Below are 26,203 nucleotides of genomic sequence, written 5' to 3'. Positions count from 1 at the left end.
AACGAAAACAAAAACCAAGCCTTTGAAATCACCAGAGTGATTGATTTATAAGAGGATAAATGGTTTGCAAGCTGGTGCCTGTTTCGTGGAAGACTACCCGGTCTAAAACCCAGTGCAACCAACCTCACACAAAACAAAACCAAGCTAGACATCTGCCAAGTACCTCAGTGCATCCAGATTCACAATTCGTCTGATCTTAGTGAAAATCCCGAAGAGCGGTTCTCTTTCTCACCTCATACCTGTATGAAAAAATTGAAATTGGCAGCATCGGGCCACAAAGCCAAGTTTACTTCTTATTCCAAAACCTCTCTTTGCACTACACCATGAAGCGAAAATGTTTCTTAACTGGTGCTCTGGAGCTCAAGGCTGAATCCAGCAAGAAACATGGCTACTTTGAGCTTCCATTTCTTCCTGGTAATGGAAACCCTCTACTAATGAATGGAGATGAGTGCCATGGGGTGAAGCCCCCCCATCCTCATTCCCCATTCTGTAACTCCTCTTAATCACAGCCATGACTTGCTGTGCTCTTGCTAGGTTCCGAGTGCCGTCCTCAATGCTTTCCATTCATAAATGTAAACAACCCCACTACAAGTACTACTTTTACCCTTATTTTCAAGACGAGAAGACTGAGGCAGGGAAATGCAATTTTTCCCAAATCACACCAGCTTGGAAGTGAGAAGTGGATTTCAAACTCAATTGCAGGGCAGTTCTGTGTCTCTGAGCAATGTATGCATTGCAAACAGGGATTGGGATAAGAGGAATGGGTGGTGCTGAAGGCTAGCCCCAGCTCTGCCGGCGGGGGGGGGGGGGTGGGGGGGGGGGCAGGGGCTGCTGTGCCTTCCCAGCAACACAGCTCCGAAGGGACACCTTTTGCTAAGTGCACAAGGCCCGGCCTAGGAAGCAGCTCCAAAGCCATCCTCTTAAACACAAGCCCATACTCTTAAACACTACACCATTGTCCCTAAGGGGAGTACCAGTTGAAAATATAAACTCAAAAGAGCACTGACGAATGTATGAATAATGTATAATAAGTAATGGGCTCTAAGTTATTAAAGGGGAATGGGACTTAGGGGCATGGGGTAGACTATACCTTAATCTTTTCCAGCTGACTTCCAGGACAGCAAGTCACCATGGTCAATGGCTTATCCTTGTTAGACACTTCTCATAGGTCTTGTTTGGAAAGAAAACCAAACACTAACAGGTATCTTTGTACAGCTACAAATTTATTCAGTTATGCAAATGTGTTGTGCCTAGACACTAATATAAGATGTCTCAAATACAAGAAGGTCTTTGGGAAATCAGAACACCTTTCCCAATTAGGACATTGTTATTGTTTATTCACTCATGACCCCCAAGTTCTAAACAAAACATTGCTCAGTTCCCATCTCAACTCATTAAGTGTTTATTTCATTAGCTGAAATAAAATCGCATCTTGGTCAGGTAACATCATCACCAGTTAAAACTGGTTTCAATACAGAATTCGAGTCTTTCCAGAGCTGTTCATATCATAGAACATAACCCTCCCCCAAGCCCCAGAATTCCCTCACTGTTACCAGGAAACCAGATTTTCTATGGAAAGTGTGATTATTTGAATCAGCAACACTTTGGAGTAAATTTCAAAGCTGCTGAATAAATAGCAGGGAACGAACATTCTTACTGGCACATTCCAACCAACAGCATCTATTTGTAAATTATAATAATAGGCATCATGGTGAAATTGTACACTACAACTGCCAGTGTAAATAACAGCCTGTGGCTCGCTATCTGGACAGGGTACAGACTCGCCAACCTGCCCCGGTCCCATCACTGTCTCCCTGACACTGGGGACGAGGCCAGTTTCCACTTACCACCTTGCACTCGGAAAAAACTACAATCGTTATTCACAGTAATGAAATGTATCTCTATAATCATAAACTACATCTCTATTAAAGCTGGAAAAACAAAAAAACAGGCTGAGAGGGCTATATGTTTCAAAATATTGGGGAAAAGGTATTTCTTTTTTTTTTTTTTTTTTTTATTTATTTTTTTTTTTTTCAACGTTTATTTATTTTTTTGGGACAGAGAGAGACAGAGCATGAATGGGGGAGGGGCAGAGAGAGAGGGAGACACAGAATCGGAAACAGGCTCCAGGCTCTGAGCCATCAGCCCAGAGCCCGACGCGGGGCTCGAACTCACGGACCGCGAGATCGTGACCTGGCTGAAGTCGGACGCTTAACCGACTGCGCCACCCAGGCGCCCCGGGGAAAAGGTATTTCTTTGTGCAACAGAGAATATTCTGAAGTGTTTAACATTTTAAAAACTGACCTTTACTGTATAGGCAGTATCCTTTCCCTCCTTTCTCACTCCCCTTCAAGAATCATTATTGGAGTTTAAAATGCCAGGAGTTAGGGGTGCCTGGGTGGCTCAGTTGGTTAAGCCTCTGACTCTTGATTTCAGCTCAGGTCCTGATCTCACAGTACATGAGCCCCATGTCGAACTCTGTGTTGACAGTGTGGAGCCTGCTTGGGATTCTCTCTCTCTCTCTCTCTCTCTGGCCCTCCTCCTACTCCTAGGGGCATGCTCATTCTCTCTCTCAAAATAAATGAATAAACTTTAAAAAATAATTAAAATGTCAGGAGTTATTAAACATCCAGGTACTAATCCTCCTTTATTTAGCTGGTGTCAAGATCAGACTTGCCTGGGAAAACAAAAAGTCTTCCCAGAGAAATTTCTCTTTCTGAGAGATGTTTCCTAGATCCTTCTGGGGTTTTGCAGAGATTCGAAGCTTGATATCTCTTAATGCCTGGATCTTCATTTTCGCTGTCAAATTTCAGCAAACAACTCAACAACTTTAAACTAAATAATATTAAATTCTTCCTACGTGCATTCACACATTCATTTCCATAAACCCAGATTCTCCCTGATTGTACCTAGGCAACCTGAACAAAGGACCACCTAAGAACGCATAGGCAGGCTTCCTCTCCATTTCCCACTTTGACTGTCCCAGAATGAAATCATAACCAGGTACATGGAAATGCATCACGGAGTGTGTGATGTGAAAATAATATACTATCTACTCTCAAGGAAATAAGGAATAGTCGGCCAGTTTCACTTAGATTTAAAAAGTAAATGGCCTGGGACGCCTGGGTGACTCAGTCCATTAAGTGCCAGACTTCAGCTCAGGTCATCATCTCACAGTTCCTGGGTTCAAGCCCCACATCAGGCTCTGTGCTGACAGCTCAGAGCCTGGAGCCAGTTTCGGATCCTGTGTCTCCCTCTCTCTCTGCCCCTCCCCCCGCCACCCTCTGTCTCTCTCAAAAAGAAATGAACATTAAAAAAAAAATTGAAAAAGTAAAGGGACTGACAATTTGCCATCCCAGTTACTGAAAGCAGACATTTTCTTTTCTTTTCTTTTTCCTTTCTCTTCTCTTCTTTCCTCCCTCCCTTTCCTTCCTTCTTTCAAATGAACGTGTGCTCCTGTGGGCAAGCCTGTCTTATTTGTGCGCTGTTTTTAATTGGTGCATGCTGTCGCTATGCTAGCTGATGGCTTGCCAGGAGATACGCGATACCACCGCTGCAGTTTCCCTGATTTGGCTGAGATGATGAAGGACACTCCGGTAAGAGAGGACTTCCTTGGAAATACACAATCCCGATAACCTATTAAAATTGACCGGTGCTTTTGGCTTCCAAGGCACTTTCAGTTTCTCATTTGGCCCTCACAATGAACATGTGAGGTGGTTAGGGGGGGATCATCCCCATTTTCAGAAGGAAAACAGTCCCAAAGAAGTTAAGAATCATGGCCACACATTTAAGAGACAGCACTGCTGGGTCTCCTTCCATTCCAGAAATCCCTTTCAGATAGCAACCGCCAAAAATGTTGAAACTCTTACGCTACAGATATAATTCACAACAAATGATAGATACAGAATTCCTTTTTATCAAATTCTTTCTTTGTGCCATAAACAATCTCAATCGGGAGAGATATTCTCTGTGACATTTACATTGTATTTGAAAGACATTTCCAAGGCCCTTTCAGAGATGATTATCCTCATTTCCTAAGCTTTTTGAAAATACTCTCTCCCATTCTTCTCCCATTCCGCATTAGGGATCCTTTAAGACAAGGATCTAGTTAGGGAATAAGAACAAGGAAAAGAAAGTATTCGTCTAAAGACTTTAACAATCCTGTGCTCTTCCTCTAAACTTTGAAAATGTGGGTTATAAACACATCAGAAATTGAAACCTGCAAGAGGCTTCTAAAAGCACACATGCTAAAGTTCAGCAAAGCTGTAACATCCAATTGTATACAGTCCCAGTGACAAACTGAAATGTCCACAAAACGCGAAAAGAGTAAAGAGGTGCCCTCTGCTACCCAAAGTTTCTACTGGAGCTAAGAAAGGGGAGACAGACCACAGCACATTACAGATACTCCTATCAAGGGTACAGCCTAAGTTATTTTAGTTGTGGAAAAATCATAGGGTGTTTGTTTGGTCAAACACATCCTGAGGTTAGCATCATATAGACAAAATTAGCAGGGCTTCAAAAAGAAACTTGCATTTTATAATGTGTGAATCTTTTCAAAAACAGAATGACATGAGGCCTTTATGAAGCTCCATGGAATGTGCCACGAAGATGGGATTGCCAGAAGAGGGGAAAGAGGCCTTTATCCCGGATAGAGTGAGGAGGAAGGCGACAGGGGGCTCAGATAAACGGATGAGAGCAGATAAATGGTTAAAGTCAGAGGGCGGATGGTACCCTCTTCCTAAAGATCACAGGTTACAGTCAGGCAATAATCTCAGGACGTGACTGAGAGACAAGAGGTGGTCCAGCTGCAAAACAGCTTCCTATTTTGCAGGAAATAGGAAGAAAGAGGGGTTTGCAGTTCTTATTCTGAGGATCAGCCTTCTGGCAGTTAAGTGAACTGGAGTGCAAGGTCTGTAATGATTAGCCATGCCATCTGCTCAGATCTGCACAACGACAGGCTGATAGCTGAGTTTTAGAGAGCGAAAGGGAAATGTCAACTCACTGTTCTGTATTTAGACTCCATTCCTCTCTCCACTCACCTGTAGAGAAGGAGAATCCATAAGGGAAAAACAGGGGAGTTATCTGTGAGGCCTGTGTGCCCCACATTACGGAGCATCCCAGACAGGGCTGCCTGACAGGAGCATCTACAGGGAAGGAACGGCCAGCACCCTCCCTCTCTGCCCCCTCCCCCACACCACCCACCCACCCCTCGGGTCTTCCCCACCAGGAGACACTGAGAGCTATAGTTGAAGGGTCCCACACCGGAGTATCGGGATCAGAGTAAAAGGAGCACCAGCATTTTAACCACTGTATTCAAAGACAGTGATGTATTACTATTGCTTAAACAATATATAGCTACAGAATTACCTGGAAATGGCATAAGGCTTCTTACACTTTATAGTATTGCTGGTATAAACAACAACAATATGTTTCTGAAAATTGCTTTGGTGCAAAATTCACCGTTGAGAAAGGCAAGACTCTAGGGTATTAGCTCTTCATTTATTTGATTCACAATCACTTTGAGTAGCTAATGGAACTGGTGGAGCCTCAGCCCTAGAAAAATACACATTCCTAATGAATTTCATAAGTTTAGTATATGATTTCCGGCCATTCAAGGACCTCCTGAAATCCCCACCAGCTTAAGTATCTCTAAAAGACAAGAAAAAGACTGAGGAGTATTATCCTATAAAAAAACTCCGTAATATTTTTATATCCACAAAGAGAAAAGTAGATATTAAATAAAGAAAATCTTTATGACATTTGACACAAATTACATTAACAAAAAGCCAATGCTGTATGTCAAGTTCACATTTTTCCTCCTTGGTGGCCATAATTTTTTTTGAGATTGACCTCATTCACAGTCAACATGGATACTGGTCTTTGCGGAATATTCATTCATATAAACAGGCTCTGCCCTTGTCTGGTCCTCCACCCAAAGGTTCAATGCTTCTTGACTGTACAACCTGGAACGGACGGCTCCATATTGTTGTCCCAAAGACAGCTGACTAGAAAAATGGAAATGAGAAAAGTTTGGAAACCTTTTTCCAAAGGAAAATCCAGAGCTGGTGTTTGGCTTTCCACCCGGGCGTACACAGTCACTTAAGCATAACCCTTGAGAGCCGCTAGGCAATGATGTCACAACCCAGGAGTGCAGCCTTGCTGCACCTGTTCCCTTCACTTCCACACTCAGCACTGCATATCTAAGACCGGGGCTGGCTCACTTTGCCCCGGTTCCTTTAGCTTTCCAAAGGATGCATTCCATTTTCAGCTTCCTCTCTCCTTTTTTATTATCTCCCTTCTCCCTTTCCAAATTCAACCAAACTCAAGTACAAATCCAAGCTCTGTTAGTAGCAGGGTTCCTCAAGTAAGACACTTAACTTCTCAAAGCATTCAGCTTCCTCATCTATCATAGAGGGAATATCTAACCTACGGGGTTGCTACGAAAATCAAATTTGTGACATACGGTGAAGTTCTCAGCAGAATGCCTAAACCACAGAAGGATTTCAGGGAATATTAGCTTCCCTGCCTTTAAACTTTAGGACATTTGTAAAATTAATAAAAAATATATATGAATCAAGTGTTAATTAAAAAGCATGACCACAATAACAATGCTTTGAAATTTAGCTTTAGACCACGAAGCTCTGAAATCTTATGAAGATGTTTTTAGAAATAGTGTATTTTATATTATTTACTATAGGAATAGATAAGTAAATGTTATAAAATGCCAGTGGAATGAAAGACAGTAAATGAATTCATGATTTCTTCTTTTTATGCTTTAATTAAAGAGTCCAAATATAAGTTGTTAAATCCTGCTTATTTTTATTAAAGACTACCTTGTTTCCTAGGTTAACACAAAGCTTTAAAAAAGTCATTGGTACTATTGCGATGTAAATAGTTTTCCTTATTAAGAAGTATTACACGCAGGTAATCTATAAGAAAACTAAATGAGATCAACAGAGTTCACTTTTTGTTGTTCAGAGTGTAAACGGAGATCTGGTCCATAAAGTTGGAATTGACCTTCCCTCCAGCAAGTACTTACTTGCCCAGCGAGGCTGTGAACAATGCAGCTGAGAGGGAGAGTGCGTTTCACAGACCTCAACTCTTGGACTAGACAGACACCCACCTAGCTTTGTGCTTCTAGGACCCACACAGAGTGAAACAGTTGATTCATCTAAATGACAGCTTCTAATGCAGACCTCCAGAGGAGAGTCAGAAGAACCTTAATGGATTCTTTGAATGGATCTCACACTAGGAAACCTAGCTCTCTTGAAAGGACAGGTAAATAACCTAACAGCAGAAGTGTGAAAGGAGATTTGAAGCAAGCTAGAAGCCAGTAGCAATTTCAGAACACCTTTAAAAATGACTGGCCTATCCTCTGAGCTCTCTAGAAATGTATATACATCGGACAGGAAGGGAAAACAATGAGGAAAGTAGGTTAAGGACTTCTTCACCATTCTCTCTGGTTTAACCTTAGAACCCACGTTTCTAAATTACAAATTCCTGGTTAACTAATCAACTATATAGACATATAAAGAGAAAAGATGGCTCCTCTCTGCCTCCCACCCCAGTCTTGTCCCTAGACTAGAGAGAATCATTTGTGCAAGGAGAGAGGAGGGAAGAAGGACACAGGAGAGGGAGAAGGGTGGGAGACAGTACTAGGCTTCCTGGCAGAGCTCTTAAAATGTGCCTGTCCACGAAGGGAAGGGGGAGAGAGAGGGAGGAAAAAAGGCCGGCATGTAGAAACAATTTAAAGTTGCCGATCACAAATTACCTTTTCAAAAAAAAATTACCATCTTCCAAAAACCCTGACTATGCCTTAACCTTTTTAAGCGGCCTAAATATCAGACAGTTATCCATTTGCTTTAACAGCACCCTTTGAAAAATGTAATGTCTCTGTAAACTGCAGACTCTTCAGCAGCTCACACACTGGTGTGAATTAGTTCCCAGTCAGCCGCCTTCTAACACCTACTGGAGATCATCGCAGGGGTAGAACAATGATGGGCCATCATCTAGGAATGGCTTTTTATGCTTCCTGTACTTTACATAACTCATAGAATCTTCTTAACAGATGCTAAAGGATTATTAAGCCATCTTATATAAGGAAATCAAGCTCAGAAAGGAAGAGAAACTTCCCAAATCATATCTCTTGATAATAGATGGGGCTGGGATTTGAATCCTGTGGTCTGCTTCCCCAGGGAAGGACTGGAAAAGACCAACGCCCAGTCAGGCAGGTAGTGAACACAAAGAAGTTGTGCAAAGAGCAATCCTGGTGGTTTTCTAACTTGCCTGTGGCATTCCTTACGCTCCACTGCGCCTTGAAGCCTGCCTGGCCTTTAGTCTCCAAGACCCAGAACTCAAGGTGCTACCTACCACAGCCTGCAACAACAGAGATGGACCTAGAGGGTATTATGCTAAGTGAAATGAGTCAGAGAAAGACAAATATCATATGATTTCACTCAAATGTGGAATTTAAGAAACAAAACATATGAACACAGGGGAAGGGAAGGAAAAATAAGACAAAAACGGAGAGGGAGACAAACCATAAGAGACTCTGACATAGACAGAACAAACTGAGGGTTGCTGGTGGGGTGCTGGGTAGGGGTAAGAGCTAAATGGGCAATGGGCATTAAGGAGGGCACTTGTTGGGATGAGCACTGGGTGTTATATGTAAGTGATGAATCACTAAATTCTATTTCTGAAATCATTATTACACTGTATGTTAACTAACTTGGATTTAAATTAAAATCAACAACAACCACAAAAAATTACATTAAAAAAAAAAAAAAAAGAACCTGATCTCTTCATAAAGTGGGAATCCTGTACAAGACAGCAAAGCGGAAAGTATATTCAGTGTCCCTAGAACAGGAGGTCAGTCACAACCCTGTAAATTTATGAAAGGAATCTTGGGAATAAATATTCCCCTCTCTACCTTTTTTTTTTTTTTTTTAAGTTTATTCATTTATCTATCTATTTAAGTAATCTCTGCCCCTAATGTGAGCCTCACACTCATGACCCAGAGATCAGGAATCACCCGTTCTTCTCACTGAGCCAGCCAGGTGCCACCCCCAGTACCCTTTCAGACCAGTTTACAAAAACCCAGAAGACCACCTCAAAAGCCACCTCAAATCCTACGTAAATTACATGCATTCACTCTTCAACTTCTTTGCAGAATAGGGTAAAGTCTCAGGACAAACTGGAATGGGTGATTAAATCATTCTGTGATGAAATGCTCTTAAAGTTCGTAATAACAAGTAGATGGGGAAGAATTCATGGAACAAGCAAGAAATATCTGCTTTTGTCTAAACAAGCTCCTTGCTAGTAGCACTTGTTATGTATTATGAGCCAACCCCATACATCACTATAGAGGACTGCCCATCCCAACACAGAATCACCAGTTATGACATTAAACTTTGTTAGGAACTAAAACAAGTTTTACTTGCTTATGTACAATTAATCCACAAAGAAAAACGTCTACTGCTGCATGGAACCAGTAACTTTGTTGACACAGTACTTACAAATTAGCAAGGTGAAAGCATTTACCCTAAAAGCAGGCACCTGTTAGGTGAGGGCTTAAAGAGCATTATTTCTCTCACCACTGAGAGGGAGTTCTTTGTTCATGTAGGGGAGGAAAAATTTTCCTTGACTCTCTTAGGATCACTGGCTGGATCTGAAAACCAAACTGATGACGATAACAGGAGAAAAACACCAATTTTACTGAATTTGTGCATGTACAAGGAGGCCTTCATATGAGAATAAAAAGGGGTGCCTGGGTGGCTCAGTCGGTTAAGCCTCTGACTCTTGATTTTAGCTCAGGTCATGATCTATTGTTTTTTGGGTTCAAGCGCTGCATGGGGCTCCGCAATGATGGTGCAGAGCAGCCTGCTTGGGATTCTCTCTCTGCCCCTCCCCTGATCACAAGCTTGCTCCCTCTCCCTCTCTCCCTCAAAAATAAATAAACTTAAAAAACAAAAACAAAACAAAAAAACCCTAAGAAAATAAAGAAATAAAGAAGTGGCCAGAGCAGGAAGCTTTGATACCTTTTAGTCAAAGAAACAATACTTTGTGAAACATTGACAAAAAAAAGGGGTTTTGGCTAGGAGTAATGCAATTAGAGCTAGATCGTCCTCATTTTCCTTAACTAGATAGAAAGATAAGGGTTAGTTTAACAAGGTTTGTTGACAGATTCCTCTGGTGCCTCTCTGGGCTGATAAGAGTAGGTCTCCAGTAAAAGGAGAATTTATTTCCCGCCTTTAGACAGAAAAGGGAGAGCTTTTTCCATGTTTACTGCTTCTTAATTGCTTCCAGCTCAAAATAATTTCTAAGTCAAAGAGGCATATTTTTGGGTGACAATCTGGTTTCCTTTATCGGTTAGCAAATGGAGCATTTCCCTAGTTGTGAAGGTCTTCATGTGATGCAAAAAGTCCAATTCCTGGACAGTCTAGTGCTGAATTGCCAATGGAAACAATCTGAGAGCCCTGGTCTGCACTAATATCATCTCCATGCCTCTGTTCTTAGCTCTTCCAAATTTATTCATACAGGTTTGATCACTAGGTTAGTAATGAAGGGCTCAGCAAGAGAATCCTGCCTTTTCCTTCTTGTGTATCTTTATAAAGTTCAGCCCTCCAAACAGCTGGTACTCAAACACATTTCTGACAGAATAGCTTATGGTGGATATTACACTTCTGATTGTGTGTGATGAGAAATTGCGTTGATCTCTTGGTGACATCCTCCAACTGGAAGCACGTATGTTCTTAATCTGCCGGGGATCCACGGAATTCCCGAAATTGTGTGAAAATTTTGGGGGTGTTTTCATTTTTCTGGAGATAGAGTCAATACCTTTTAATAGATTCTCAAGGAGGATAGTAAGGAAAATAAGGATAGTCCACACCATTATAATTAGTCTTGTAAAGAAAAATAAATAAATACAAAATCTAATAGGCCCTTAACTTATTAGCTGTGAGACCCATGCCAAGTCATGCGATCTAACATCTTACTTTCTTTTTTCTATAAAATGGGGATAATAATAGCAGCCATCTTAAATGGTATGTAAGGTAATTTGTTACTGAGGCCTATACAAAAGGATAAAATACACTTTAAAATATCAAAGAATTAAAAAAATAGAAATGACTTCACTTAGAAAAGAGAACAGCTCAGAGAGAAGAGCTCTATTTTGGCAGCTCTTATTTTGGGAGGCATTTGCCTCTTCTAGAAAGGGCTACTGAGTGGCTGAAAGTCAGGATGTGCTTTTAACAGAATCAGAGAGTATGAAGACAAGGACAGGAATCAGTGTCAAACAGGTAGGGAAGCAATGATGCTCCAGTCTCTTTGCTTTGGGACCTTCAAGACCTACAACTTAATCATAAGTGTGAATCTAAGTAGGCAAAACCACTCAGGGTAAAGCTCAGTTTTGAAGCATATCAATACCTAAAACTAATGTGAGTTGGGTTTGCAATTGGCAGGAAAAAAAAAATTCTCTCCTATATCATCTTCTACTTCAGATTACTTCTGCAAAGTAGAAGTACAATGTCCAGTACATAATCAAAAGTAGCCAGGTACACAGGATGACATAACAGCATGAGCAAAAACCGGGAAAAACAAGAGACAACAGAACAAACCCACTTGGGCTCAAGATATTGGAGTGAACAGAGACTATAAAATAACTATGCTAGCCATGCTTAAGACAGATTTTTTTAAATGTTGAGTTTTGATATATAACTGGAATTTATAAAAATTAGTGAAATGGAAATTTTAGAATTGAAAAAGTTATTCAGAATGGGCAGGCTTAACAGACTAAATGTAGTTAAAGAGATCGAACATTAAAACACAGACCAAAAGAAAATAACCAAAGTGAAGCAAGTAAAAATCAGAAGGTAACAGACATAGAAGATACAATGAGAAGATCTGATATACATGTAATGGGTGTGCCAGAAAAGAAGACGAAGTGAATGAGGGAAAAGCAATATTTACAGCAACAGTGGATGCAAAGTTTACAAAACCATTGAAACAAGTCCTTTACACCAAGCAGGATTTTTAAAAATTCACAAATAGCTGGATCATAGTAAAACTTCAGAAAACCAAAATCAAAGAGAAAACCTTAAAGACAGCTGGAGAAAAAGACATGTTACTATTACCTACAAAGGAATAACAATTCAGAGTGACAGTTTACTCCTAAATTAATAAATAAATACATAGTAAACCAGAAGTAAATAAAATGGTAAATCTGAACACTATCTTAAACATGTAGAAAGTCAGAAGCAAATTAACATAGTAAATGGTAAATCAGACAATACCTTAACCTTGCTTACAAAAATATTACTGCCAACCATTCAAAACACAAACATCCTTCAGGAATGAAAGTAGGATGAAGACATTTTCAGACATAAAAAACAAAATTTCTCAGGAGCAGGGTCTCACTAAGAGAAACAGAAAAGGACTTTTTTCAGACAGTAGAAAAATGATTCCAGAAACGAACACAAAAATAGAAGAAGAAAGTACAAAACAACTGTAAACGTATGTGGAAATGTAACTGAATACAGACTTTTAAAAATAGTAGTAATTGGGGCACCTGGGTGGCTCAGTGGGTTAAGCATCAGACTCTTGATTTCCGCTCAGGTCATGACCTCAGGTTCATGAGTTCGAGCCCCACATAGGGCTCTGCACTGACAGCTTGCTTGCAGTTCTCTGTCTCCCTCACTCTCTGCCCATCCCATGCTCATGCTCTTTCTCTCTCCCTCAAAAGTAAATAAACATTAAAAAATAATAATAAAAATAGTAGTAGTAGTAGTAGTAATAAAAATAGTAGTAATTATATGTTCTAGTGTTAAAATATATAAGGAATTAAAATATATTAAAACAATAGCATATAAGTTGGGGGTCAGGGGATAAATGGAGTTAAAGTTAAACCCTTTTGTTACTGTGTTATATGGGAAAAGATTAAAAGTACCAATTTAAAAAAATAAAATAAAATGAAAGTACCAATGAACAATATACTTTGATAAATCAAGAATGCATTAAAATCTCCAGAGTAACCACTATAAGAATAGTGAAATGAATATAAAGCTTCTTCTAGCTAATAGAGGCTTAAAAATGTAATCATTAAAAAAAAAAATCCCATATCCTACCTAAAGGCAAGGAAGAAAAAATAGAGAAAAAAAAAAAAAAAAGAAAGCACTTAATAAGATAGTAGAGTTAAACCCAAGTCACATGTACATTGACTAAACAATCCAATTAGGAGGCAAACATTTTCAAGCAGGATTAGGAAAAAAAAATCAACTCTGTTATTTATAAAATGCACATCTAAAATATATACCACTGTATATCCTACAGACACTAAAATTATGGGAATATTATTCACAAATTTATGCCAATATATTTGAAAATCCTGATGAAAAAGATAAGTCCTAGAAATAGATTATAAAACTGACAATAAAAGAAAATTTTAAATTATTTGAATAGTTGTCATACCATTCAACAAACCCATGAATAAAAGTTCAAGGCTGGATTGCCTCACCAGAGAATGTTGCCAAACATGTCAGGATGAAATAATACTGCTATCACACAAACATCTGTAGAAAATTGAACAAAGTGAGCTCTCTCCAACTTATTTTTTAAAACTAGTATAATGGTGATACCAAATTTGACAAGAATGTTATGAAAAAGAAAAATTACAGGCCAATACTACCAATTCATAAGGATGCAAAATTCCTAAATAAAAGGTGAGCAAGTGACACTAATAAACACATAAAAAAGATAATATATCACAGCCAAGCTGGATTATTTTATATATGCAAATTTGGTTAAGCACTTGGAAGTCAATTAATGTAAGTCACTACACTAACAGAATAAAAAAGAAAAATCATATGGTTGCCTCAACAGATGTAGGAAAGCATTTGAAAAAATTCATCATCCATATTTAGTTAAAAATTTTTGGCAAAAGAGAAATAAGAACTCCCTTAAAGTGAAAAAAAATTATCTACAAAACCACCATATGTTGAGTCTTTCTTTTGAGACCTGGAAAAAGAAGGGGACATGTACAATCAACACATTATTCAACACTATATAATTTGCCTGTACAAAAAAGGCTTAGAAAAAAAATTGTAAAAGCATAAAAATTAGAAAAAAATAAAACTGTCAATATTCTTAGAGGATATGATTGTGTATGTGGAAAATGCAAAAGAATCTACAGATACATTACTATAATTCATTTCATAAGTTAGCTAAGTTCTGGATACAAGGTCAATATAAAACCACAACAACTATATTTCTAGAGGTCAACAAAAAAGAATTAGAAAATGAAATTTAAAATATGTTTTTAATGCTTATTATTTATTTTTGAGAGAGAGAGAGAGAGACAGAGAGACAGAGAGAGACAGAGCACAAGTGGGGGATGGGCAGAGAGAGAGGGAGGCACAGAATTCTAAGCAGACTCCAGGCTCCAAGTAAGTGGTCAGCACAGAGCCTGACGCAGGGCTCGAGCTCACAAACCATGAGATCCTGACCTGAGCCGAAGTTAGACACTTAACTGACTGAGTCACCCAGGCTCCCTTGAAAATGAGATTTTAAAAAGATACAATATACAATAGGTGAAAAAATATGAAATATCTACTAATAAATCTAATAAAATATGTGTAATCCCTCTACACAGAAAACTATGAAACATCATTGAGAGAAATTTTAAAGGACCTAAATAAATAGAAGAACATACTATGTTCATGGACCAGAAGACTTGATATTATAAAGATATTAATTTTGCCCAAATTTATTGATAGACACAATGCAACTGCAATTGAAATCCCAACAGTTTAAATCTTTGTTGCTGTTGTTGTTTTGTTTTGGTGGAACTTTAATAAGTTGATTCTAAGATGTTGTGTAAATGTAAAACACAAAGATAGCCAAGAAACTCTTAAAAAATAAAAGGAACAAGATAAGAGTACTTGATCAAATGAATATAAACTCTTACTATAAAACTAAAGTGTGGTACTGGTGCAAGAATATTCTAGTAGACAAAAAGAATAGACTAGAGTGCCCAAGCAAATCAATTGTCACATGTGTGAGCATTGAGTCATGATCAAAGTAGCTTTACAGAGCAGCAGTGGAAACAAAATAGACTTACCAATAAATCATGCTGGGGCAACTGGATGTCCATACACATTTAAAAAAAAATAAACCTTGACCACTATCTCACACAATATACAAAAATTAATTCCCAGTGAATCGTAAATATAAATGTAGGGGTTAGGGGCACCTGGGTGACTCACTCAGTTAAGCGTCCAACTTTGGCTCAAGTCATGACCTCATGGTTCACAAGTTAGAGCCCTAAGACCATCTCTGTGCTGACAACTGACAGCTCAGAGCCTGGGGCCTGCTGCAGATTCTGTGTCTTCTCTCTCTGGCCCTCCCCCCACTCATGCGTGCGCGTGCACACACGCGCAGGTCTCTCTCAAAAATAAATAAATGTCTTTCTCAAAAATAAATAAGTGTAAGAGTTAAAACTGAAAAGTTTCTAGAAGATAATACATTTATAACCTCAATCTGGAAAAAGACTTATTGAACAAGACATAACAAAACACTAACCATAAAGGAAATGGAACCTATAAAGAATTTGGATATTAAAATTAAGAACCTTTAATCATCCTTAAGAGAGTAAACAGGCAAGCAACTAATGAAGATTCTGCCACATGGATAACCAACTATGAACTCATCTTCAGAATATATTTTTTAAAAATACCTACAATCAGTAGGAAAAAGACAAACAATCCAATTGAAAATTGGGCAAAAGACTTGAACAGGCATGTCACAGACTATTTCAAATGGCCAATTAATGCAAAAAGATGCTCAACCTCATTAGTCACGAAAAAGTAAGTGGTATCACTACAAAACCACCAGAAAGGTAAAATTACAAAGACTCACAATGTTGGCAAGGATACGGAGCCAGAGAAATTCCCATATGCTGCTGGTGGGAGTATATTGGTACAACTACTTTGGAAAACAGTTTGGTATTATCCGCTAAAGTTAAAGATACACATAACCTATAAGCTAGCAATTACTCTCCTGTGGGCAGACCAAAGAGAAATGTATGCCCACAGGCATCAGAAACACCCACAAGAAAGATCAGAGCTACCTTACCTTCAATGCTCCAAAACAGATCATTCCAAGGTCCACCAACAACACAGTGGATAAATATGAACAAATGATTGCGGTATACTCATATAATAGTTTTCTGTATAGCACAGAAAGATAAACTACAGCCACAAGCAACAACATTTGTAAATATCACAAACACAATGCTGAACAAAGAATCCAGACACATGAATACACACTCTGATTATATTCATCCCTTGCTCAAAAAAACAGGCAAAACCAAAATATGTGTTTAAAGAGATATGTTCTTTACCCAAAAAAACAAAAACCAAAAAACTCTAAAGAAAAGCACTTAAGTGTTTACCACAAAACACAAGTATAGTGGGTTTTTGTTTTTTGTTTTTTTTCTCTTTAGGAGAGGGTGAGTAGTGAATGGGAGAGGGTTACAAGGAGGAGCTTCTGGCTCAATGTTCTATTTATTATCTTGGTATTAGTTGCAAGGTGAAACTTTGTGATAAATCATTGCACTCCGCATCTTTTATTTTGTGTACTTTTCTGTATACGTATGAAATCTCAGAGGAGGTTAAATAAATACATCGAATGCATCTACAATAAAAAAACTTCTTTGGGGGTGCCTGGGTGGCTCAGTCGGTTAAGCATCCAACTTCAGCTCAGGTCATGATCTCACGGTCCGTGAGTTCGAGCCCCGCGTCAGGCTCTGTGCGGACAGCTCAAAGCCTGGAGCCTGTTTCAGATTCTGTGTCTCCCTCTCTCTCTGACCCTCCCCCATTCATGCTGTCTCTCCCTGCCTCAAAAATAAATAAACGTTAAAAAAAAAATAAAAAAAAAAAAAAACTTCTTTGCCTCAGAACCTATGTATATTGCCTGGAATTGGGAAGAAAATAGCTTAATTAAAAAAAAAAAAAAAAAGCAGAGCGCTGGATGACTCAGTTAAGTGTCTGACTCTTGATTTCAGCTCAGGTCATGATCTCACCGTCATGAGATCAAGCCCAGCAGCTGACAGCATGGAGCCTGCTTGGGATTCTTCTTTCCCTCTCTCTGCCCCTCCCCCGCTGGTTCTCTCTCCCTCTCTTTCTCAAAATAAATAAGTAAACTTAAAAAAAAAAAAAGCAAGTGTCTTCACTATGACCCATTATTTTTTATAGCTTTTGCACTACTATCTTACCAAGGACTGTGGACCACTGAGCACTCCTGGCCATATCCTACTGAGCAAGTTTCCCCCTCATCATCCTATGACCATCATCCATTTAAGGACTGGACAATGGTGCACTGGCCCAGATAATGCACACTATATAATGGTCCTGAGATCCTCCAGAAAATTTCCGATAATTGATGCCCAACGCTTGGTCTTCCCTCCCTCCTCACAGGCTAATTTTTTTCTTTCTTCAGTTCTCAGCTCAAGTGTCACTTCTTCAGGGAAACTTGCCTTGCTCCCATTTCCATCCTCTTTTTCTGAGTGGAGTGACCAACATCATGCTCCTCTCCTTTCGATGTTAGTAATGGTCATTCTGTCTGCCCCCACCTCCCAGATCCATCCCTGGGAGGCTGATCCCTTGGGACTAGATCACCAGGACATCCTATCCACCTGGCTTCTCTTGGGTTCTACTGATGAAAGGCAATGGCAGGAGCTGGCAGGGTAACAGGAGAGAAATCAGGCATGTCCTTTCCACTTCCTTTTTGCTGTGCTCTGTGTTTCTGGGGAGGCTGCATCTCCAGAGGCCCAAAGCTCCTCCTGCCTGGCTCCAGCTCATAAGGCTTCCAGGAACCTCATTCCTGCCCCCTAGGATGGTAACACCCCCCCACCACTGTGTCTTTCATTGGTTCTGGTAACCCTGCCCCCACCTTTCTAAGTTGTCTTTTCAAGAAACTCTTCATCTGAACTAGGTTTGATTCTGTTTTCTGCTGGGACCCTGTGGATTGGCAATTTTATATGAATTTTTATGATTATGTTATAAACACTTGTCTACTCCACAAGGCTGTGAGCTTCTTGACACTGGCACTTCAGGCACTACCAACAAATATTTGTTAAATGATTTAGTACGTTAATGAATGCATGAAGGAACTCACATTAGGATCCAAATATACTATACATAGTACAAGGATTTCTAAAATGTCCCTGCTACCTTTAACGTGGCACCAATCTATCAGAGCAGACATTTTTCCTATGTTAGTTGAAAAGAGCCTTAGTTGGCAGTAATATTTTTACTCATGATGATAATCTCAATTATTCTTGCAGTAAGTGCAATAACGACAATTTTCCAATTAAAAAGATGTAACTTTCTTTCTGAAGTGAGTTATCAGTAATGAGATTCTAGGCGGGCTATGGTTACTTAAAGCTCTAAGAGTCAGTAGGAACATAATAAAAATATTAACTAGGAAAAGAAGGTTCTGCGTCTCCGAATCTTTCATAATCTATTGCAAATGACTCTAGAAAATAAATACTACATAGTAGTTACACAGCATAGGACAGTTAGCCTCAGGTAGGAAATGTTCTTTGTTAATATAATAAACTATCTACTTTACATTGTTGTTTTAGGTTTAAAAAAGGACAATCTGAGCTGATCCCAGTTTTAGATACGCAAGCTACATATTAGCGTATATAGTTAGACAACTTCTACAAAATGAACTGGAAAATTCTGATTCTAGGCCACTAATCAGAATTTCCAGAACAGGGTCTGGAGCTCTGCATATTGCCTTCTCTTTCATGGCAGAAAATGTATAGAATAATCAGGTTAGCCATAGGCCATACCATATACTAGCAAGATCCTTCAAACCAATATATGCCATAAAATGTGCCACTTGAATTTTAATCTTGAGAAAACCAGCCTGTAAACTACAATCTCAACTAAATACGTACCACATCGAGAATTTTTAGTTCATAGCAGGGCATTTTGAAAGCCACAATTTAGCTAGCATGCAAACTCCCAGATGGTGATAGATTTTGGACTCTGAAGAGGTCAAGGTTCATCTCTTTTCTGCAATCTCTTTCCTGGTTAAACCTCTCCCTTCTATTTTCCAACTAACTTCTTCACTGTAAAAAGTATCCCAGTTCTCCTCGTTCTAATCACCATGGGGAGGGGAAGGTCCAATTTCTCCAGTATGGTATGAGTTCAAGATTATTGGTCACCTCCCAGCAAGCAAACTCGTGAGTTAATAACGAAGACCTTTCTAATAGGGCACTACTTGGGATATTGGTCTGATTTTATAATCCCGAAATGATAAGGCATTAATAACACCTTGTGAGGGGGTTCGGGTAAGTGACTGAGTTAAACTAGTTAAAATGCAGTTATAGCGCTAATTCGTTTCACAATCAGGTAACTTGCTTTCTTAGGTCTTATTAGGTGCAACAACAACAACGATATCCTTTTTCCTTATTCATTCTCTTCAGTCATAACTAATCTAGGAAATGACCACACCAGTCTCTTACTGATTGCTTCCCTGAAAACAAAAGAGCATTTTATACCTGATCCTGCCATGATCAGTAAAGAGAATGAACTCAAAATGAACCATCTTTTGCCTCTCTTGCCCATATATAAAACGATAATTTTTAAGGAGGGTGGGGAGGTAGGAAGAAGTGCTGCATTTAATTCATAAGGGCTGCTCCCCCCACCCTCCCCCACCTCCAATCTCATCAACATCACCCACCTAGGGGGCACCCACTCGAAGGGCCCCATAGCCTGACAGGGTCAGAGAAGAATCATTTCTTTCACAGACTGAAAAATCAGGACTCCTGAGGTCTTCCGCTCACCAAAGTGGGGCGGGTCGCCCGGCCCCGGGGGACCGGGCGGCGTCCCGGGCGCCCGCAGCCTAGGGCCTCGGGCGGCGCCGCAGCGCTCCCGGCCCCTCCCGCAGGGACTGGCCGCCGGTCCTTACCCGCTAGTCCGCCGCCGCCGCCTCCATCGCCCGCGTGCCCCTTCCTCCGCTGCAGGATGAAGTAGGGGTTGGCCCTCTCCGTGATCCACAGCGCGTTGGCCAGCAGCACCTCTTCGGGGTTCACCCACATGTTCCCGGGCGCCGCGGGCGGACGCACAATGGGCCCGCGGGTCAGGTCCTGCACACACCGGCGCGCACAGGCGCGCACTCCCGGGCACACGCGCGCCCTCCCGCCCGCTAGGTGCGGCGGCGAAGAGCGACTTCACCAGGCGGCGGTCCGCGGAGGCCGGGCCACAACAAAGCCCCCGCGGGCGGCCGGGGAGGACGGCGAGGACGCGGGTGCGGCGAGCAGCATCCTCCCCGCGGCGGCGCCGCCCCCCGCGAGCCCGCGGCCGCAGACGCCCAGGCCCGCCGCCCCGCAGCCCGGCTCCGGCCCACGGCGGCGCGAGGAGCGGGAGGAGGAAGAGGAGCGGGAGGAGGAGGAAGTGGTGGCGCTCAGTCCCAGGATCCGGATCGGCGGCGGCGAGCAGGGCTGCGGGAGCCTGCAGCCGACACGGCCCCGCGGCGAGCGCCGAGCTGGGCTGGGGCGCGGCTGCTACAGCAGCACCTAGCCGAACCCCAGATCTCCTCAGTCTCTAGCCGCTCCGCGCCCTCGAGGTCACCGCGCGGTAACGCTCCGCGTCGGGGCCACTCGCACCTGCGGCGAAGCCCCGCTTGCAGCTGGAAGGACGCTCCGGACACTGCGAATGAATGACGCCAGCGCGGCTCACTTAGAGCGGGCCCGAGTGACACCAGTTTCCGCGGACGCGGGTCCTCCGCGGGCTCCGAGCGCTGAGCCCGGCTGCTGTGGCGGGCTTTGGGGGAACCTTCTGGGGACTGTGGGCCAAGCCCTCGGCCCCACGCCCATCTCAGCGGGGAGGACGCTGCCAGCCTCCGTGTGTGTGTGTGTGTGTGTGTGTGTGTGTGTGTGTGTGTGTGTGCTGTATGTTTATGGTTGACGCTCTGTGGGCTAGCGCCACCCCTCTTCCCAGGAAATAAGTGTTTCAAGGTTCCAGACTTAGAGCTAGATACCGGGTCGGAAGTGGACGCAGCCAATGGTTGTCCGTGTTTTTGTTTCCTGCATCCCAGGGCAAGTCATGCGCTAAACTTGTCACCGCCTGTAACCCCTCCCCCTCCACATTGCATTGTAATTAAAGTGGCCCAGCTAAGTGCATTACATCACTTCTTTCCTTGACCTGTGGGGCATGAGCAGTAGCGAAGTTGGAAGCAGCCCAAGAGCTTAGGCCAACTAATTCACACTACAGCCGTTCCTATTTCAGGCATTTGGAGCTCCGAGGACCAGGAATGCCAGAATTCACGGATATATTCACATTTAATAGATGGAATAAAAAAAAATTTTTTTTTAATCATTGAATTCAGAGACACAACAAAGACCAGCTTAACCGACTGAGCCACCCAGACGCCCCCCCCACCCCCAACAAAGACAAGCTTTATCGCTAGATGGTTTTTGCATTCCCCCAATACTTCAAGACCTGTGATCACAGCCCATCTACCTATATATCTGGTGACTTTTTTCACTCTTTTTTACACCTAGGAGATCTGCAGATAGCTAGTTTAGCAAAAAGAGGCTCTACTCCCTAGATGATGGGAATTTACCAAAGCTCTGCTTTGTTGTGGACGTTGGACAGTCCTAGACTTATTCTTTTCCAAGTGAGCAAAGCATTCAGATAAGACTTTCTTGTGTGGACTTGAGCTTTTTTGCTTATGTAGCTCTCGTCTGTACTGCTGAATTCCTTCAAATGGCAAAGTGAATGTATCCCAGCCATTTTAACACAGGCTGCCTCTGTGCTGTTGGTTTCCTCCCCAGTGAACTCTGATGGAATGGAAGTGTCTCTTTACCTTATCACATCGCCTGATCTTCTGCCTCTTCAGGAAACATACCAGATCTCTAGGTATTTGTGGAAACTTCACATATTTAACAGAGACTCGAAAATCTCACTTGGCATCTTTGGCCATAGCACAGCGTCTTTACTAGTAGAATCAATTGCAAGTCAAACACAATAAACATTAAGATTGCAAATCATACATATGCAAAAGTTTAACTAATAATATATTTATATAACTTCTAATGTTTTGAAGTGCTTCCATAAAAATTCCTTCATTTTGTGTAATTAGCATTTTTTAAAAGTCTAAGTGCCTTCGTATTGTCTTTTAGAATGTCGTCCTCATACTGCTCAAAGTTGTGACTTGATAGCTCTACCCTAACCCTAACCCTAGCTTAGCATTCTGTATTGATAGGTACCAAAGTGCTATTTACTTATGATTCATGGGTTCATTCACTCACTCATTCATTCAACATGTAGTTATTGAATGCCTGCTATACTGTAGGCCCTGGGGATAAGAAGTGAACAAACCATATAAAAATCCTTGCCTTCATGAATATTAAATGTAAAATTAACAATAAAAACCAAAACAAATTTACAAAAACTTGTTTTGAGAGCAAGATTCGACACCAAAAGGAGAAAAAAATTTAAGTCCTTAACTATTTTCTGGTTTCTTGTAAGAGTTAGAGCACATTCTTGGGGCACCTGGGTGGCTCAGTCCATTAAGCATCCGACTTTGACTCAGGTCATGATCTCATGGCTCATGAGTTTGAGCCCTACCTACATCGGGCTCTGTGCTGACAGCTCCGAGCCTGGAGCCTGCTTCAGATTCTGTTTCCGTCTCTCTCTGCTCCTCCCTCACTCATTCTCTCTCTCTCTCTCTCTCTCTCTCTCTCTCTCTCTCTCTCTCTCAAATATAAATAAACATTTAAAAAATTGAAAAAAAAGAGAGCACATTCTTTCCAGGAAATCGGGGTTTCTGTTATTATAATGAATTGTGATAACCTGTAGTAGCAGGCATTGCAAAGAATCAGGGAAGCTACAAAGAGTTTATGGCAGTTCACTCATCTCATACTGCCAACTGCTCACTTGCTAAAGTGTAGCTTTGTTTAAAAAGAAAAAAAAGACAATCAAATATACCAGAACTAAAAATAACACAAAGAGAATCTAATTAATCCAATCACTTCCTCAGTGAAGTGGGTATTTTTAACATTCAATTCATTCTCATTGGTTTTAAGTCCAAGGATTGTCTCAAACCACTTAAAGAAGAAAAGCATTCAACAGATGCCTAGATAAGGTAGGGGTAAATGATACCACAGTCTTTGTGTCTCACTGAGATCTCCTACTCTCCCTTTCCCCACTTGGAAAAGTCAACCTAGATAAGGTTCTTATGCCCCCCACCCCTTGGAGCAATCAATGAGTTTACTGCTTAGTGGGTAGATCTGATTGAAACAAAATTGTGAGGGTAGTAAATTTGTCTTTGGCACTTCTTACCCCCTCATTCCCACACTGTTTCCACATTTTCTGCTTTTCATCTTCACAGTGGTGTATTTTCCCCCCTGTCCTCGCCCCTCCAAATAAATGCTTCATTTTGCCTTCTAGGGATTTGCACCACCCTTGGAAATACTGTAGAGTCTTGGGCACTGTATTTCTGCCCACACCCTCTCACCTCCCAATTCTAGCAGCCCCAAGAGTGAGCAAGTCAATAATAAATTTGGTTCTAGTTTCTGCAAAGAGAATTCACCCAGGGGAGTAAGAAAGTGCCAACTACTCCCCTAGTCTCCTAGCTAAAAGTAACATGTTAACAGGAACCATTTTTTAAGTGCCCCTTACTTTCCTTATCCAACCTGGAAGGGCAGGAGCTGCAGTAGGGTATTTGGAATTTCTAGTGTCCAGGAGGTAAAAAGAAGGGTTACTGGTTGGGTTAAAGAAGGGTAATCATTGCTTCAAAGATCCAAGACTTTACAGTAGCTTTGATATCTGAAGAGACCTTCACACTGGATCTGAGCTGCTAATCCAGCTGGAAAAACTAGATCAACCAGTCACCTGAATGTCTAGTCTGCAAGTAATAGAGCTAATTGGTGATACAGAAGCCACAGTTGGGTTCTTTCAACGTTAAGTGGCTGAACATAGCCAAGGCCATCCTTATATATACTGCACATTGAGGAGAAAGATCCTTCAAAGTACCTCGAATCTGTAATAGAACTACCCTGCCTCCATTTAGTGGATCGGTCCACCTTTTGAATTCTGAAACGCTCTGTAGATCAATTATGAATAAAACATCATTTCTTTCCATGTGGCCCGATGACCTCTGTCAAATGTATCAGTGTTCCTGGAATGAAGAAAGGGAAGAAGACAGGAAGTCTCCAGGGGAGAAAAAAATGAAGCAAGGTGTCACAGAGATTCGTTTCCTGATTAACTGTCATTAAAGAGGACAAGTTTTAATGGTTGGGAATGATAAGGTCAAAAGCTTAGACCGCAGGGAAGGGAAGGGAGATTTTTGGCCTACTTCAAAATCATCCATTGCAAGTTCCCTGAGGGCTAAGACTGTGAAAAGATCATTGTCATAAACCAAGGCGTAGCACCTGCACTTCTGAAAATGCCCGAAGTGGAGGTGCGGACTTGACTGCTGAATTTCTAAATTTAAGAAAAGCTTAGAGATTTAGAAAGGAAAAGACCCCTGATTACAGTTGCGTTGAGCTCCTCATACCATGAATAAGGAAACTGAAGCTCAGAGAAGGGAAGGGCCTGACTCAGGTCACTTAGGTAATTAATAGCAGAGTTTGGAAGTTGGTCTTTTATTTAGGTCTCTTTATTTTTTGCTATTATATAAGCCCCCAAATCTTAACTGCACCTTTTCCTTCTTTCTCCACACATTATTTGTTACATTTTTCTTTAGAATTAAAGTGATTCAAAATTATATAATGCTGTCATGGCTATTATCTATCTATGACTGTGGTCTGTCAGGATCCACTGATTGGCTAGAACAGAGTCTCATGCCCATCCTGGACAGGTGGTGGCAGAGGTGACAGGTCAGTGGGTGTGGGATAGTCCCCAAAGGAAAATCAAAGATCTAGTACCAAAATAAGGTGAGAGGGCTGTGGGCAAGCCTGGACAACAGAGTTCCACTAGGTAACCTGCTATAGACAATTTGTTTTCTAAAGACTATTTCCTCTTGTTTGTAATGTTATATTGCATGAATGTAACATACTTTGTTTTGTTTTGTTTTCTTCTAAAGCCTACTAGTGGTTTGACCCTTTTGGTAATTTAATTTACCAGAGAAAAGAAGGTGGGGGGGAGAGAGGAAGGAAGGAAAGAAGGAAGGAAGGAAGAGGGAAGGAGGGAAGGAGGGAAGGAAGGAAGGAAGGAAGGAAGGAAGGAAGGAAGGAAGAGGGAAGGAGGGAGGGAGGGAAGGAAGGAGGGAAGGAAGGAAGGAAGGAAGGAAGGAAGGAAGGAAGGAAGGAAGGAAAGAAGGAAGGAAGATGTTATTGCAAGGGTTCACACAGACTAAACTAGTACAAGAAAACTTCGAGAAGCTCTGGGACCAACCCCTCTCTTGCTTGCTCGACCACTCGCCTTCTCTCTGTCTCTGAATCTCTGCTTTTCTTTACACATTTATTTTAGTATATTCTTTTCACTGACCAGTGTCCTCTCCTCACCCATGGTTTCTGTTTCTTATAACTTAAGCATATATGTGGCTCATGAAAGTTTCTCTGGTTCCATCTTTTGTCATTGCTTTCAAGCCATAGCTCCCACCATTAACTAAAATCTTTAGGTATTTCAGAGCTCTAATTCATGAGAGGGAAATGGATTGGCTCACCTTATCTCTTTATCCAAGGACTAGGTTGCTGCCCAGCCTATGACTGGCTGCCATTTGGTGAGATTACCAAGACATGGCAGCTATGTATGTGGGCATATCTTATGCAACTGATACTTCACAAAGTCTCACTGTAGGTTCATTTTTATTGTAAAATCAGTCACTGAGCATTGACCCATTACTTGGCCTTCGATTACTCCATTAGCTGGGAAATGTCTGACATCTCCCCTGTTTTGTGTAAGCCAAGCAGCCATATCAAAAAGGCAAACACTCTTTAATCTGGTATATAGCTGTGTGTTCTGAAGATTGTGAAATAGCCTCCTCTTTCCTTTTAAGGATGATGGTTTTTTTCCCCACAGTCACGCTGGTCTTTTGACAATGACTAATTTGTCCATTTTTTTGCTTGTTAAAAACACGCAAAAAAACCCCACCATCAACAGGATTTTTAAAATCAACACAAATATTAGTATCAAACACGTGAATATAAGTAAAAAGCAGATTGGAACATTGATATCGGCAGTAATAGTGT

The 26,203-nt window shown here is 41.2% G+C and overlaps 1 protein-coding gene across 2 annotated transcripts in view; it reads right to left on the bottom strand.

Moving 5' to 3' along the window:
- Positions 1–21,094, bottom strand: part of TBC1D9 (TBC1 domain family member 9) — a 115,671-nt gene extending 94,577 nt beyond the window's left edge. For both annotated transcript variants that reach the window (XM_045466981.1, XM_045466992.1), the window contains exon 1: positions 19,975–21,094. In XM_045466981.1, coding sequence (XP_045322937.1) covers positions 19,975–20,104 — 130 coding nt within the window. In that variant the 5' untranslated portion in view covers positions 20,105–21,094. The remainder of the gene's footprint in view (positions 1–19,974) is intronic.
- Positions 21,095–26,203: the final 5,109 nt, after the last annotated feature.

The sequence above is a fragment of the Leopardus geoffroyi genome, chromosome B1 (assembly GCF_018350155.1).
Source record: "Leopardus geoffroyi isolate Oge1 chromosome B1, O.geoffroyi_Oge1_pat1.0, whole genome shotgun sequence".
Taxonomy (NCBI): domain Eukaryota; kingdom Metazoa; phylum Chordata; class Mammalia; order Carnivora; family Felidae; genus Leopardus; species Leopardus geoffroyi.
This window is presented reverse-complemented; position numbering and strand designations above follow the sequence as displayed.